The 17967-nt window shown below is 31.1% G+C and overlaps 1 protein-coding gene and 1 long non-coding RNA gene across 4 annotated transcripts; one reads left to right on the forward strand and one right to left on the reverse strand.

Moving 5' to 3' along the window:
* Positions 1-2811: 2811 nt before the first annotated feature.
* On the reverse strand, positions 2812-6855 carry LOC121119215 (actin-binding LIM protein 2). The gene is made up of 3 exons (XM_071889796.1): positions 6699-6855; positions 6231-6625; positions 2812-5950 (listed from the first exon to the last, which is right to left on the reverse strand). The coding sequence occupies exons 2-3, from the start codon at positions 6601-6603 to the stop codon at positions 4563-4565; spliced, it is 1761 nt and encodes a 586-aa protein (XP_071745897.1). The 5' UTR covers positions 6604-6625; positions 6699-6855; the 3' UTR covers positions 2812-4562.
* A 188-nt stretch (positions 6856-7043) lies between these two features.
* LOC121119216 (uncharacterized) lies at positions 7044-11408 on the forward strand. Of its 3 annotated transcripts, none has more exons than XR_005864706.2 (4): positions 7044-7297; positions 9002-9223; positions 10437-10714; positions 10798-11408. It is a non-coding gene; the product is annotated as an uncharacterized lncRNA (long non-coding RNA). The 3 variants fall into 3 exon arrangements; XR_005864707.2 differs by having other exon boundaries at positions 9025-9223; XR_005864705.2 differs by lacking the exon at positions 7044-7297 and having other exon boundaries at positions 7414-9223.
* The last annotated feature ends 6559 nt before the right edge of the window (positions 11409-17967 follow it).

The raw sequence follows: 17967 nt of genomic DNA on the forward strand, positions 1-17967 counted from the left end.
TTTCTACTAATCTTGGCTGCAATGTCGCCTACATGTCGGGCTTTAGTTAAAAACACTATTTATTTTTATGATAAATACACGAATCATATTATCATATATTCAAAGGTTTAATCATTTATATTTATAAAATGACAGGCAATATTTCAAAGAGATTTTAGGGTCAATTATAGTACTCGAATTCAAATTTCTGGGATGAATTGAAATACCTGGGAGTGTTATCTGTAGTTTAAAATCTCCATTTTATCTATTTGACTTAATTTGCCCCAATATTGTCTTAGACATATAATTTATTAATTTCCTAATTCTATAAATGTGGCAGTGCATTTTAGCTACTTTAAGTACAATTTACGGTGCCTCCAAAGGATTAAGCAAAATCATTTGTTGATTGAAATGAACTATAATTTGTTGGAAAATGTATTCCATGTTCAATTTTGAGAAAAAATATTCCAGCTTCCTTTTGGGTTGACGTGCTACAAATATATAATTTTATTAGAAAGACTCAGTACTATTAAGAGTTGGTCATAAATTATATATAATAGATTTTAATAAGTAATTATACATTATTCATCTATATTTACATATGGGATTGGTGGACGGTTGGATAAGGTTTTTTTTTGGTTCGCTAAAGCAGAAAAAGAACAATACTATGACTGTAAGTATGTCAGTTCTTGGACTATTAAATACTTTTTATTAGTCCCAGGTCCATTTGTGTACTGCCTTATCAAACCTTAAGAGAAAAATTGTCTAATCAACTTACTTTCATCTATGAATTGGATTTAATTTAATTGAAATCCTACAAGAATACTTTTATATTAAGAATAAAGTTTATAGCATGTAATGGCAATGTATTACATAATATAAATACTTTGCTATTAATAAAGTATGTACCTATGTATATGTAGGTAAACAACATACACTGCCTGGTTCGTGTGTGCATCAGCGCATATAAATCGGAAAAAAGGAAAATTTAAGGAAGACGTCATGATTGATTTCTTTGGCTTTTTCACTATCAAATATTTGCCCTTCAATAGCATGTATTTGATTACACACAAGGTATATATGTATGTATACTTATTTTTCATATCATATAAATTAGGTGTTGTTCTCACCTTATATAGGTACGTAATCACTAACTCTTATATTGATCGAATATAGCTTCTAAATTCCTTACACATATTACAGATGAGACAAATTTCCTGTGAAGGAGCATGCACATTGTTTATCAACACAAAATTAAGTGAGGATGATTTTTCGCAAAGTGAGTCTGGATTAAATGATTTGCATTATTCAAATAATTATCTTACATTTCTATTAATCAGTTATACTGATTTATTCATTGGAGACTTTGCAAATTGTATTTAAAACCTGCATAAATTGTGAGTCACAATTAAATAAAAAGAATATGAACTAAATATTGAAAGGCCATATCAGAGCCCCAATAAAGTTTCATAAATAAATGAAGATTTAAAACAGGTTATCTCTATACAAGGAACTTGTGACGTAAATCAATTTAAGCAGACCTTAAATTTAATTCGAGTTGGTGCAACTTCTACCCTAGACATTGTCTAAAATTCCTCATAGTCATTATCCCAATACTTTCCAAAAAATTGAAATGAAAGGCCATAGTTGACCAAAATATCCCTACGAAATATTAGATAATTTAAACATAATTGTGAAGTAGAAAAAAAAAAAAAAATAGGGATATTTATCATTTTCTTGACTTCTGTTCAAGATTGATTTAGTGTTTTCGAACTATTAACCTAGTTTGTAGGAGCGTTTTTTATTCATTATTTTTGCCTGATAGGACGGAATAATAACAATACATTAAAAGTAATTAAAACATATTATGCATGAATATATTATCCAAAAATTTGTTTAGAAAATAAATGTATTGAATTTACTTCATCTCCTGAAGTGAAAAAGGAAGAAATAATTATTATCATAGCCGCCTTAAATAGCTGAGATAATTTTTCTAAAAATAGAACTGACGATGAACGAATAAATTACTCAAAAACTAAGGAGAAAGAACGAAAAGGGAATATAGTCGGTTTGTAATATTTTGTATACTTTGAAAAGAAATGTCGTGACTATTTATAGAAATATTTTTGTTTTGTTTTTCTAGCTTCATATATATTATATTATTTTAAGTCAAAGAACGCACGCAAACTGTGTAGAAATAATATATATGTATAATGTGTAGTCAACGAATTTATGGACGGGAGGGGACCGAATCTCCCTGCCCTTATTTTTCTTCTTAAAGTAATTGATAAAAATCTAACAGAGAGTAATAAATAACTCATTCATCCAACCCTGAAGTATTGATTAGATAAGTAAGAACCAAGGGTCCTTGTCACTATAGATCGTCCTTTTCATTCAATGTATGTATATAATATGCTACTAACGAGGAAAAAGAATAACAACAAAACAAGTGGGAAAATGCAAAGTAACAAAAACAAACAATCAAAAAATTATAGCATTAATTACGAAACAGGAAGTTTTGAATTTTTTTTCCTTCTTTTTCTTTTATGAACAGAGGAACTAAAAATTTATTCATCACTTAGTAACATTGACTCCCAATATATGTATTGACTGTACATATTATATAGGAAGGAAGGGAGGAAGGAAAGCAGCTTTGTTCTTCCTTCTATGTATTAAGAAAAAGATGATTTAAAAAAGAAACCTCAAAAAATAAGTTACTTAACACACATGGAACTTCTCACAAGGAGGAAGAAAGAGTGAGTCAAATAACTTGAGCTGAGGTGATGAAAAAGGTAAATAGTCTGAAGAAACAAACAAAATATACAATGTGGCTCTCCGCATTTTAAAAACTATTATTAAAAAAAAAAAAAAAAAATACAATCATTATATAATTATTTGTTTTTCGTTTTTTAAGTTATAATTTATTTTTTTTGTCGTCAAAAGGGTTTGAAGAACTGTTTTTTTTTTCACTGTCTTTTCATCATCTGGAACATAATGTGTTGAATCTTTCTAATGTTATTAAATTAAAATAGACATGGTTATTATGACAGTATATATAGAGATATATGTATGTATATAGAAATCATTTCTAAATAATAAGAATAATTATAGAGTAATATAATAATTATAAATTGACAATTAAACCAAAGACTAAAAATAATAGTAGGAAAAAATCATTTTCATTCGTATGATTCAAAAGGAATAATAATAATAATAATGATAATATAACAGTTATTGGGAGAGAAGGAAAAAAAAGGAATAACAATTTTGAACCTCAAATATATGGAAATAGTGAATTAATTACATATTATTATAATGCATTTATAATAAGATGAAGCATTTGCTAATGTAGTTGTTGTTGTTGATTGATTGATTGATTTAGGGGGACTGAAAATAAATGAAAAAATAATGCCTTGAATGAAGAGAGTCGCAACACAAAAATAATAAATAAGAGGTTCATTATTATAAGAGTAGTAGTAGTAGTCAATTTGCAATTCTTTGGGTTTTTTATTAAAGAAATAAGGGAGGTTTAGTGGGTGGATTTTAGGGAGGGTTTTGGATCAAGGAAAGAAAGAAGAACATAATCTTGTAAGTTTCTTTGGTTGCTGCTAATTGTGTATAATTTTACTTTTGCATGTTTCTATCTTTTGACTTCATCATAAACAATCAGTTTCCTCAAACTTTTATAGATATAATAATAATTACTAATTATATTATATTGTTTTAAAAATGAAAAAAAAAAAATTGTAAAAAAAATACATTTGTGAAAAAAGAATATATTATTATGTAAAAAAAATTCCGACTGGATTTTCAAAGAAAAAAAAAATCATCATCATAGTTGTAATAATATGTAATGTGTATGTTAGAAGAAGAAGAAGTACTTATTTTTCTCATGGAGAGAAAGTGATTTGTAATGTACAGAGAGTTGTAGAGTAGTAGTAACAAAAGACTTGAGAAGCGGAATATTATATAAATCATAGTATAGTAGTTATAGTATATAGCAGAAGTATGTAGTAGTAAAATCATGAAAGGCGGCAGCCAAAGCGAGCGACATAAAGAAGAGACATAATCATATGCAAAATCAACATAGAGGGGTTGTTGAAATTTCCCCTTTTTTACTAGTAGTATGTGTGTATGTATGTAGGTATACATTAGTGCTACTATGTACATATATCACGCAAAAAAAGTAAGAGCAATAATGTAGGAAAAGCAAAAGTTTTGTTTATTTTTTTATTTTTGCTTGCCTTCGTCTTGCTTTCTTTCTACAAGTAGGGATTTTCTGTGTTCTCCGATTAATATCGCATTGGTTACGTTACATATTATTAATATTATTTTCTTCTAGATTTTTCAACAATTTCGAAAGAAAATAATGTGTTTTTTTTTTGTCTTCACTTAAACGTGCATGCACTGCAGCAGTATTAATATTTTTTTAAATTTTAATTTATACTTATTTGTATTAATACTTCACTTATAATAATATTGTCTCTTTTTTTTTTAAACTTTTAACTTTCATGCTCATCATTTATGAGACAGAAGAAGAAGATACAAATGTAATGTGGATATCTTTCTTTCTACTTTAGCAATTAGAAAAGTCTAGCTCTCCTCTTCATATCATTTTTTTTCCAGGCAGGGAGGGTATAGAATTGCTCTCGTGGTACATTGAAAATCATGTTAAACTCCTCGTCATTTAAATGTTTTTCAAGATTACATCGATCCACCTCTGGGGGCATTTTGTAGTTTGTAGTAATAATCAAATGATACGGGTAGGTTTTATGATTGATGATAACGGGAGTTTGAAAGCCAGAGCGATAGCCATGACTAAACGTATTACTCATTCTCATGTCCCCAAGATCCGTTGTACGAAAAGAGGATTGGCTGATCATGTCTGCTCGACCCCCATCATAATAGTCAGAATAGTTATGATATCCAGGTGAGATTGTTCCGTTGCGTGATGAAGATGGGAGAGTTGTGGACCGTTGTGTGTATCCAGGTTTAGGTGGAGCACTCAATGGCCTTAGAGTTCCTAAAGGGATTGAATCCATACTTTGTCGCGTAGAATACCGACTCGATCCTCGAACTTGTCGATTTGGTGGTAGATGAAAATGATTTAAGTGTGAACTAGATCCCATGTTCAGGTCACCTGGTTCGATAGGTCTTCTCAAACTATAAGTTGAGGATGAGTTATAAATGGCTCCTACTCCGCGCCAGCCTGGAACGTGCATCGTTGAACGAGAAAATCTTCCAGAGTCATACTCTCCTCCTCGACGAAATCCAGGACTGGAAGCTCGTGATCCATACGGGGGTATGCCGGCACTTACAGTCGAAACTCTATCGAAATCATGATTTGCATTAGTACTATGACGATTTATTTCTGTAAATCCATTGACGATGGCCCCAGTCTCATCTGGTCCAGGACCACATCCAGGATGCCATATAGCTGCACCTTGTAAGAACATTTCTTCTCCGTCTCCAAAAGGCTGCCCACACTTAGTACATCTTGCGCAAGTCGGATGAAAATGATTGTTATCTCCCGCCTGTAGAACTTTACCTGAAATAAATCTAGAGCAGTATGTACACTTCACTCCAAATTGAAGCTGATAGTCTCTTTCACAATATGGGAATCCATCTTTCCCCATATATTCTCCATGAAGCAATGAACCACAAGCCTTGCACTTAAAGCACCAAACATGGTACTGTTTGTCAAGTGCCATTAAGGCTTGTCCGTCCTTTAGTTCTTGCTTACATCCAGCGCACATTTCGTCGACAACAAATCCTTCAGTCATGGAAGATTTTTCAGCTGCATTTCCGTTAGAAGGAGAGGCTGTGACGACTTCATTGGTTTGGAGCAATTCATTTGCTTTTACACAAGCTCCACAAAGACAATTTTTCCCAGTGAATGTAACCCGTTCCCCAGTTGGGAACGGGTTCTGACACCGGGCACATTTGAAACATTTTTGATGGTATGTTTTGCCTGTTTAAGAAATTAAATAAAATAACATTCATCATTCTATCCGCCAAAATAAAAGAAGTATAAAGCTAGATCAAATGATCAAGAGTTTAATTTTTTTAAACATTTTTTTCTAAAAGAGAAGGAAAAAGAAAATATAGCAAAAATAGCAAAAAAAAAAAAAAAAAAAAAAAAAAGGTGAGATTGAAGGAAGTAAAAGAAGTAGCAGCGACTCGACTTGGCTTTGTGCCTAAGTTATGATGTAATGCTATTGCTAATGCTAATGGGGATAGAATGAAGAAACGGAGGAATTCTATCTCATTTCCTAGGGCGGTAACGACTTCTCCCTCGACATATTCTTCGCATATGAAGCACTTGGTTCCGAATGCAGTTTGGTAGCAAGGGCCGCAGTAGTAATCGCGATCCTTGGTAAAGTATCCACCGGAACTGAGGGATCCCCCACAGCCTTTACAGTTGAAGCATCCATTGTGGAAGTAGAACTCCTTGACTCGAAGCACCTCGCCCGAACATTTCTTTTTACAGCCCTTGCAATAAGTCTTGCCAAGGAATTTAAAGGGACTCTTGAGAGAGCTCAAACTTAAGCCACTCTTTTTCTTCTTTTTCTCAAGAGGACTGGAGGTGGCCAAGGGTCCACTATTGTTGGTTGAAGAAGGCATTTTCTAGTCCTTGGAGGGGCACCTACAAGAAAATCACTCAGTTAACATGAGTCACACATCCAATAATCATCATCTTCAACCAATCTCAGTCTTACCCAATCATTTCCGGTGCCGAACACTAACATCAACTTAGGCTTAGGTCGTGATGACTCCGATTAGTCCCAACGGCACAATACACAGCTAACTCACTACTACTACGGCTACAACTACTACTCCAGTCCTTTACAAACACAGACATCAACAACAGAGAAAAGAAGCTCGAAGCAAGGGATGAAGTGGAGCTAAGAAGAAGGAATAAAAAGAGGAGCAGTAAAGCAGCGTAGTCGCTCCACTCAGTAGTACCACACTCACACAAGCACTCCAAGCACAGGAAGAAGTAGAAAAAGAGAGAGCGCTCAAAAAAAAAGAATAAAAGAAGACGACGAAGCATAAATAAGAAAGAAGCTGAAAAGGAGGAAGAGGAGAAGGTGGAGTTGCCATCTTGAATAATAATAATAACTCGGAAAAAAACAAATAATAATAATCGCACATTCATTCTCTGCTGCCTTTCTCTCTCTATCCTATTTAAAATAGAGAGCGCACGCGCACATGCCCGTCACAACACGCCATACTTCTTCTTCCTTACGAACAGCAATGCTTGTAATGCAATAATAACCCCTCCCACTTTCACAACATCCTCATTAGGTGTCTGACTGTAAGTATTTAAATACATACACACTTCAAAAGCTTAATAATGTAACATTGTTGTTGTTATTAGTACTACTCCTCGTATTATTTACATACCTTTAAATATATTGCAGATTTAAAGAGATTCTCTTCTCTTTTTCAACAACAGCACCCTTTGCTTCCTCTTCTCTAAAACTCATCTTTCTAAAATAAAATTTAAAAAAAGGGAAATTTCCTGTTGTATAAAATGAACCGTAATGTGTGTTGTTTCTTATTTGTTTTGTATCCATATGACAGATGTTTGTTCTTCCAGCGAGAGGGTAGAGACACAATTAATTCCTAAGTAAGAGCAAGAGTCTACCCTCATCATAACGTACTTGGAGTATTTATTTGCAAAAATGTAAATAGTATATAACGTCAAAAAGTAGAGTAATTGATATTATCATTCGTCAGTCATAACGAATCTGTGTTAAATGGTGTATTTCTCCTTATATAACTTCATTCCTATGTACTATGTTGTTAAATTTAATTCCATGCATTCCTCACTTCACATACTGGTAGATAGAATGAATGGATCTGTAAATAAGAAAGAAAAGAAAATTCATAGTAAATAATACTTTTTAAAAAACAATAACAATATTAATCATAAAGGAATCGGTTTTTAAATTATAATATTATTTTTGTATAAACTTATAAATTAAAAGCCCTCACGTTAGTCAATTTAAAACTGATTACGAAAATGATTTACTATTATAGCATATATTCTAAATTATCTCTGAAAATGACGTAAGAAGAACTACGAGTATATTACTATGGACTACGAACATCAACGTCTTGCTATTTCGTCCTTTAAATTATATTCTTCATCATCTTATTTATTTTGTATAAAAAAGTTGTGGAGGCAGAGAGGAAATTGAATAATAAGCTTTAAGTAGTAATACATGACGTCAAGTCTTATTAATAACAAACTATATCATATTTTTAGTTTTAAAAATAAACAAGGTTTGTTTTTGTTACAAATAGTTGTAGTTGTTATTGCATATTTCTTCACAATCTCTCCTGTTTCAATTTCATATTATTTAGTCAAATAATGTGATTATTCACTACAGTAATTAAAGTTGACACTATATTTATTTGTTAGATGTCGACTTTTATATACATATACTACTACTCTTTGTCTAGTTATTAATAGTCAGAAGATTGATTGTTTGAATTTTAAATTAGACTTTTAAGCTGTGAACAATTACCATTATGTACTATTAAATGAAAAATAGTCTAATATTGAAGAAGAATTAGCTTATTACTACGGGAGTTGCGAAAGGAGGGAGGGATGTAGGGGTCATGGCCTCCCTAATATTTGAGGATGAACAATTAATATGTGTTTTTTAAAACTACAGTTATCTGTCACACTTTAAAAAAAACGAGCAGTTAGTAGCTTATACTAACAATTGATTTTGGGCCTTTTACTTTCTGTTTTTGGACGAGGAAAGGTTAAGAAATGTAACAATTCATCATCAAATCTTGTTAGCTATATTTTCGGTTAACTAAAAAAATCTGAGCATTTTTCGGTTAACTAAAAAAATCTGAGCATTTTTCGGTTAACTAAAAAAATCTGAGCATTTTTCGCTAGATGTCTTAAGTGAGCTATCTCACACAATGAATACATTCCATAAAAAAAGCTTCAAGTATGCTTAAAGGTTAAGCGTACACTTTAAAAATAGTTTATTTACAGTTTTGTGTTTGGGTGTGTTACAGCTTTCCAAAGTGGAAGTAAAAAAAGAGACAATCCAAGGTGAAAAGGTGGATCAGGCGGGCAAAAAAAAATTATGGTTTCTATGGACTCAATACAGTATCGAATGCAACAGCAAAGCGGTAGTTCCAACGATTATGTTCTGTTAATATGGACGTCGGAAATGTCGATAAAATAATGGAAATCGTCGAGTTGGACCAACATGTGAGCACATATTCTATTGCCCATTAACTGAAAATTAGCTAGAAAACCGTTTGGAACCATCTAAATCGGATTACCCTAACTATGTTGATTTTATTGTAAAAATAAAGCGAAAAAACGCTCAGAACTTTTCACTTCACCTATTATTATGAATCTTGGAATCTTTCGATTTGCTGAGATCCTTCTGTTTTCTGTCTTTTCTATTCTTTCTTAAGGTTTTATTACCTCTGTGGCTCTATAAATTGATTTCAGATTTGAACATCATCCACTTGTCATTCAAGGAGGATGTCATTCAATGAATGAAACTGTGAAGATCTTATATATATGTACTCAAGTATATTGTATATACATGAGTATACACCATACATACATTGTACATATTTAAATTATGAAGAATAATGACTCCGAATAAGGGAAACATCGTTTAAGATATATATATATATATAAATTTAATATATTATAGAAGAAGAAAAAATATGCGTTCTCGATAAGAAACAATGTCAGGCACATGTTGTATTATATGTGAATCTTTTTGAGGCCAAATAAACGTAATTACAATGCTATATATGTATGTAGATTTACAGTCCATTTTATCAAGATACATAAAATTGAACTTGCTTCCCTCGAAGAAGTAGGGGAGACCGGAGACGGTTGATCAGGACCATTTTCTTGAAAATAATTTATATTATGAAAATTATTGAGGGAAAAAACAATAATTTTTGTGAACTTTTCTTCCAGATATTGGATAAATTTATTTTTTATTTTTTGGGGAGAGCAATATTTTTGTACTAAATGCAATCAGTTTTTCTTGTTTTTCCTGTAACTGGTTAACATTTGAATTATTGATTATTATTTTGTTTTCAGTTGATATCGTTTTATCAAAATTCAAAACTTTGAGGATAAGTTTAAGATATTGTAAGACTTAGTATAAAAGGGACTGTTTTCCTCATATTGTTTATTCTTTCTTATAAATTTATATACCTATTTATGCTTCAAAGCAAAAAAAATGTTAGCTATAAAAGTACTCTAAAGAAGTTTGTGATAGGTAATTTCTCCGACCTATAACACTGATCAAAATCTCATTATATCTTCTTCTGCTTTAATATGTGCATTGAAACTTAATGAATCAAAAACTTGAAAGGACTATTGATTATTTCCTACAAACATATTTTTAATACATTATTTTAAATTTCTAATTCAATTTTTTTTTTTACAGTTGCAACTGTCCCTGGCTACAAAGACTACGATTGATGTAACCTATAAAAGGATTCAAACATAGCCGACATATGTTGTTAAATTTCTGAGTGTCTGAGTCTTAGAAGATCTGAGTAATTGAACTAAAAGCAAAAAGTGGTGTAACTATTCCAGATCTCCTCTACGGGAAACATGAACAGTTAAAATGAAAATCTTAACAGAATATTTTCTTATTTTTCCCCGCCTATTATCATCGTGGAACAACAACACCTTGTTCCCCCTCCTATACTTTTATCCTAGGTATTTTCATTCATAATACGTATAATAATAAAAAAATTATACAATGTACCCATAAGTATTTTTTTCTTCCAATTTTAACATAGACTTTATGGAGCCTAGCAAGGTCAGGGAATCTTTCAAATCTTTTAGCCCACTTAAAAGTGCAGGACCGGATGGATTTAAACCAGTTGTTCTACAACAGCTTGAGAATGCCATAATCTCATACATTTCAAAACTTTGTAAAATTATTCTAAACACTCGATACACGCCAAGGAGTTGGCGAGAAATGAAAGTGAGTTATCTGCCAAAACCTGGCAAAAGTGATATCAGCACGGCAAGATCCTAATATCGCAAATTTTATACATAAAGGACTTGAAATAATCGTAAAATGGAAAAATGACGAAGTTAATACAAGTGGAACGTACAATGTGGGGGTTGATGAGCCACAAAGTGCAGACAACCTCATCAATAGATGGGACATCTATCTCTCATATGAGAGACGTCAAACAATACAAAAAGAAGACGAAGAACTTCGTATTTTAAAATTTATGAAATGTACAATGATGAAAAAAATTATTGAAAATAACTTTAAAATCAAATAGGTTTAAGGAACTGCTGTAGTATCACATATACCCCTTTGTGTGGTCGTCTTCATTGCCTTATGTTTGTATTATTTTATTATAGTGCAATAAATTATACTTAATAAAACCCATAAGTGTTTTTCTCATTAAATTTTCTAGACAGAGATTGTCACTCATTGATATGATATTATACCCCTAAGGCTGACCTTGTTACAAATCCCAAGGTACATAGATATTGTTTTGTTTCCTGAAATGATTTATCGTATATTTTTCTCCTTTCACCTTGGAAGGGATATTCCAAACATTTAAAAAATGTTGTAACCATATATGAACTCATAATTAATAATATTTTTTGAAGAAAGTTTGTTTAAAGAATGAGGGATATTATTATTATTAGTATCGTGTACTTATTTATTTTTTAAATAACAAGGATTTCCTCAATATGGTTATATGTATGTATGTTATAATATCACGAAAAGAAAAAGCTACATAATATATAGAGTTGGCTAGTTATAAATAGATAGGTCAGTCTACTCATATATATGTATAAAATATATACATTAGTTTTGTGCAGTATAACGGTACTATAGAGGTACCAGGATATTGATGCCTTTAAAACGAATCCGTACTATATTGGTATTGTCAGCCAGTAACATTATTTTCAATAGGAAGGTCATGTGTAAATCTACGATACAGATTTATAAGAATATTTTATTATATGAATAAAACAAAGTTTATCTGTATATCTGAATGTATGAAATACAGTCACAGGTTACACTGTATATAGTGCTCCCTGGTGTATATTATATTTTAATCTATGAAATAACAATGATGTCGTATTAAGGAAATATTGCAGGTGTGTGTATATAGCATCTAACGCATATACACGGTGAACTGTATATAGTGCTCCCTGATATACATATTTTTCTCAACACTATACAAGGATGACATTTTCTACTTTTTTTTTTTTTGTTATTGCTCTGATGTATATTATAATTCCTTTTTATTTTCAGTATAGGTTAAGATTTGAATAAAACGTAAACGCTGATATGTAAAAATGAATGAACTTTTGCAGACATTTTGTATGTGGTACTCAGAAAACACTGGGTTTTTAGTGAGCTCTCTAAACCCTAAGGTCTCATCCAGTATCCCATCATTTTTTTTTTCTCAAACTCTTATCCTTATTCTTTTATTCCTGGGAAGAGAAGGCGTCATATGAATTGATATAAGTATTGAGTTGTTACACGTGAGTGTGCTTATAAAAAATGGAGAGTATCACTGAACATTTCTTGGGGAGTTATCTTTAATATTATGAAAGCAAAATTTGTCTTTTAGCCGACCCTTTATTGCTCCGAATAATGCGGTTTACTACTGCTAGCTTGAAATATTTGTTAGTGGAATTTAGTATCTTTCATTTTTTAAATAAGAAATGTCAGATCTACTTTTGGTTTGCCGCTCCCCTTTCTGAATTTCCACGTTAAATTTTTTATTTTTTTCCGAAATTTGGTGCCTTTTTCACTTTGAGGATCCCAATAAACTATTCATCACTGGGATGAATTGGCCTTGTGTCCTCTGCAGCTCCACCACTCCTTATAGCGCCATTAAAAAAATTTCCACCAATGACCTAACACCACAAATGTAAGTGAAGGAAAAAAAAAATAGCAATTTATACAAGAAAATCCACAAATTTCCAAACCAGTCCTTCAAAGGCCCCTCTATGAATGACCTTTAATGACATCTTTTTTTTATATTTAAAGTCAGAAAATTATAGAAAAATACTGGAACCCACACGAAAATATTGGTATCGTAATATCATATTTATATATCAGATATTGATTTATTTATCAAGAAACACATTTTGTATTATAGATGTACATAGATGTCCTATCTACTTTTATAACCCTTACTTATTATTATTATTTTTTTTTTTTTCAAACTCTACTATCCATCATAGAAAAACATATGGGTTTAATCGTACTTATTTTACTTGTGCCTAGTTACATATTGATTTATGGTATTTTTAAAAAGACTCCTTCCCTTATATTTAATGAATTAAAACCACCGTATGGATGAAAGGAGTAGTCATGCTAACAATCAATACTCATATGTAGGTTCATATTAAGTATTAAGCATATAAATATTATTAGAAATGGATAGTAGTGAACGGAGGTACATAATATATCTCCTGTTGATGTCAAAAGAACTATATTTGGTTAACCATCGATGCACGTAGTCTCACATGATTCAGTATTTTTTGTAAGATGCATCATGCATTCAGAATTAGATACATTAGTTACCTAATACTGAATACATCCCTACTATGATAGTAGGGATGTACTGCTGCCAAAATTTTGACATTCCCGCCCTGCATTTTAAGGAAACCCCCACGAATACAAAAACCAAAGCCGTCCGTTGAAACCATCTTTGATAAATGATGTCATCATAGTATGGGTATAGCTGTGATTCATCATAAATCTTTTTATACTTTTACTAAACCTCATTTAATATGGACAAAACGGGTCTTTTTAATCCCATATTAAGGACCGATATAGTATATAGTCATAGGTACACAATATACATAATTAATTGCCAGCTATTTATGAAGCACGAGGAGGTAAATATTTTTGAAATAATGGTGTATTGTATAAGAGTCTGTACTATACATTGATATACAGGTGGTCCCCGTATAACGCGGTTTCAAACAACGTAGTGTTTTGAATTATTCCAACTCCCCTTATAGTGCGGTTTACTTATCTCATAACGTGGTTTTTATCATCTATGAAAGTATAAAAATACATATCTACTTTATTTTAAGATATGTAGGGAAATAGTTTTCGTTGATAACGTTCTTAGTTATTCAACTAAATGGCGGAATATTAATAGAATAGAATAGTGGAATTTTTTATTGCGGGGAGAGTGTATTCACCCTCATTTCATACGTATTGAAATTAATTTAAGGAATAAAAATGTATGTTTAATATTAGAAGCAACCTACAATGATAAAAGTTGCATTATAAATAATGTAAATCCTTCGCCTTCCTAATTTTTTTCTTTTTAATTAATGTCTTAATGTATATATACTATTAAAAAATATACTTTTTAAAATTTTGTTTTGTTTCCGCAATTTCCCCCATGCTTTAAGATGTAAGAAGCTCAAAAATCTTTTTTTTTTTAGCGATATAAATATTATATGCTATTCTCTGCATCATCGGCCTTGTTCCAAAATGTCATTTTTTATAGGTTTGGGTAGTTTTTGGACAAAAAGTATAGATAAACACGCGATTGAATGTCGAAAAATACATTAAACTAAAATATGATTATTTTTGAGCAATACTTCGTATATGCAGGGTGTCCCCGCTTATCCCGGTTTTGGGGAACAAGAAAAATCTGTGTGTACGGTGACCTTTTTAGTGCTACAAAAAATTCTTGTTTACCTCAATATATAGTTTTTGTGTAATGTATTATCATAATAAAAAACCCTGTTATACTGGGACCCCCTGCATTTTAGAGTTTAAGTATCGAAATTTGTACAGTACAAGAAAGGTAAAGAGAAAAAGCAAGGTTTTTTAGGACGGGAGTACCAAAAATGTATATTCACTTCCATCAATGTGATTTTCCTTTATATCCATCTTGTTTTTGGTAAAAATATATAGTATTTTCGAAAGATTATACAGTATGTCCAAAAATTGATGGTGTTTTTAAAAAAAATCAAGAAATAACCTAAACAAGTGATTTTTTTGGCGAAAAACTTTATTTACTTCCCAATATGACGACCTTTGAGCTTAATACATTTTTTACGCGTTTTGGCATCCCTTCAAATAGATTATTCAAAGTATCTTTAGAAATTTTTTCCCGAGTTTTTGTAAGTGTTTTTTTTAATTCATCCTTTGAAGTTGCTGGCGCATTTTAATTGAGTTCCCTCTGGACTGAGGCTCAACAATTTTCAATGGGAGATAAATCAGGGCTGTTGGCAGGAATCCAAGTTGTCTGAACATCACTTTTGTGCCTTTTTGGAGTGGTGAGCAGAGGCGCCATACTGCTGGAAAATGGCTTTTGATGTGTCAGATAACATTTTCCTCTTCAAAGGAGGTCCAGTTTCTTCAGTACAAGACAAAGCTGACATCAGAGACTTGCTGAGGATCTCCATTACGTAGTCTCGGGCGTCACAGCTTGATTTCATGGAATCAGGTGAAGATCAGGTTAATAACGGCCCAAACCTAAATTTTCATAGGAAATTTCACAGTAGCAGTGGGTTCCACATCTCCCTTATCTCTTGCCCAAATCCGATCTGTTTGTAGATTTGGGGAATGAAATATCTTAAATGGACTTTCATCACTGAAGAGGATACATTTCCAGTCATCTGCAGTCCAGTGTTTCCGCTCCGCGATTTTTGGTCAAAGATTTTGAAATCACCAGTTTGGGAACTTTGCAAATTTTTTTCTTCCTTCCTCAACCCTTCTGATTTGCAAGGGGTTGTCTATCCTTCCCTTTCTTACACCAATTCTCAATGGTCCTGAGAGGAATCTGTAACCTTTGAGCAACGTCTCTCTGGCTTGATAAACCCTCTATCATGCCAACAGCCTTGGTCCTGGTCTCGAATGAATGATTTCTCACCATTTCGGATATTGAATTTCAACTAACATCCTGGTGTGTTTTCTGAGTCCTTTTATAATGATATATGATGTAGTCATCGAAAATTATTGCATCAGAAAAATTTAATATTGCCTAATGATTGTATCAGCCAAATTTCATTTTATTCCGACCAAAGATAATTTTTTTATTACTATTAAACAGATATTTTTATTACTTCCATCAATTTTTGTACATACTGTATACTTACCTCAATTTCTTATTTCAGGATAACTATTCAAATAAAAATTAGAATATATTATTTTATATATTTTCTTAGATTTCTATGAATAAAAACGTATAAATCACAAAAAAGTTATGTAAATACATATATCTAATAAGCGTCGTAAGAGAATTGTCGGGATTTCCATGTTAATTTTCGGATTTGTTTTTACATACCGGTAGGTCATATTTTTTTACAAAACTAATGATTATCTAATCAAACGCCTTATATGTAAGCCTTTCATTCTATTGATGCCATTCTGAATTAATCCAATATTTTGACTTATTCAATAGAATTATGATAACATAATTAATATTACTGAATGGAAAGATAGGAATATAAGGATCTAAAAAAAACTATATATTCCAAGAAAATGGAAACTGTGGGTAAGTATTACGTGTATTATGAAATGAATTAATTATGAGTTACACTCATTAATTCCAATTGTAAGTCTCCTGTCATTTTTTTTAGAAATAAATTTTGAATTTTTTTCTTAAGGAAAAAACTTCAAATTTTCTGTTTTTATATATAATTAAAAAAATCATTTTTTGTAGAAAAAAACATTAATTATTTTTTTTTTTCAATTACTTTTTTTTAAAGAAAAATTCATTTGTTACATATAAAACAAAACAAAATAAAATCATTCTGATTTTCAAATTGGTATTGGAAACATTATCATACAATAAGAAATTGAGACAATTATATGTATATATATCTTTCGAAAATATGTTTACCCTTTTTTTTGTAAAGAAGTTTTAATAAGAAAAAATCACCGTGATAGATGGGAATATAGATTTTTAGGGAACAGTCGTCACCACACCTAGCTTCCTCTCTTTACCTTTATTGTGGTGGGTAATTTTAATACGTAGACAATAAAATATATAAAAAGTATTCATCAAAAATAATCAAATTTTAGTGGAGGAATAATGGTTTTTTGTTGTCTATTAAATACCCCAAATCATAAAAAAAGAAGCATTTTGGAACATAGTTTTGATTATCGAATGCCCAATAGGACATCAATTTTTATTAGAATTATGTAAAGTACTTCAATTTACCAATCAAATTTGTTTAGTAGAGATAAAATTGTCTTTACAGTTATACAACATAATATAGAAAAATATTTTATTATTATAATTCTTAATTAGATTATCTGTTATTCTTATAAACAAATGTCAAAGTAGAGATATATTGATTTTAAAGTCACTGCATTTTATCAGTGATGATATTATTGAGCAAAGTTCGACCTAAGATGTGGCATTGGGATGCGTCCTTAAGATTTTGAAAGCATCAAAATTTTGGGGCTCATACGTACCTAGCATATTCAGTGCATCTTTCCTTCAAAAAGAGGAATAAAAAAGGTCCGAAATTATGTGATAATTAGCCAACTAAATCATTCTTCCCAGCTGTTTTTTAGTTATTAACTAGTGGTAGTATCGCTATAAATTCGTTTGTTAAAATTGACAAAGTTTTTCAACACCTTTGTTACACCATCTCTCCCCTCTCCCCCCACCCCCAACCCCATTCATTGTATGATCAAGTGGAAAAATTTCTCTTTTTTATATCTATAACTACTTATGCCTCAGTTTTTAAGCAAGTATACAAAAATTAATTATAATTACTCTAAAGAAAATAAAAAAAATATTTAATTCAATTCTAAAAAAATAGTAAAAGGTGCAAACATTTTTCTAAAATTTGATCACAAAAAGTTCGAGTATATATTTATGATGGGTTGATCTATGATAGGTATATATTTATCTATGTGGGCCATGTATAAGTGGATTGCATGAATTTCAACTTGTACAATGAATGCACATCTCATTACGCCTTATTTAATTATAATG

This window comes from Lepeophtheirus salmonis, chromosome 6 (genome assembly GCF_016086655.4).
Source record: "Lepeophtheirus salmonis chromosome 6, UVic_Lsal_1.4, whole genome shotgun sequence".
Lineage (NCBI taxonomy): Eukaryota > Metazoa > Arthropoda > Copepoda > Siphonostomatoida > Caligidae > Lepeophtheirus > Lepeophtheirus salmonis.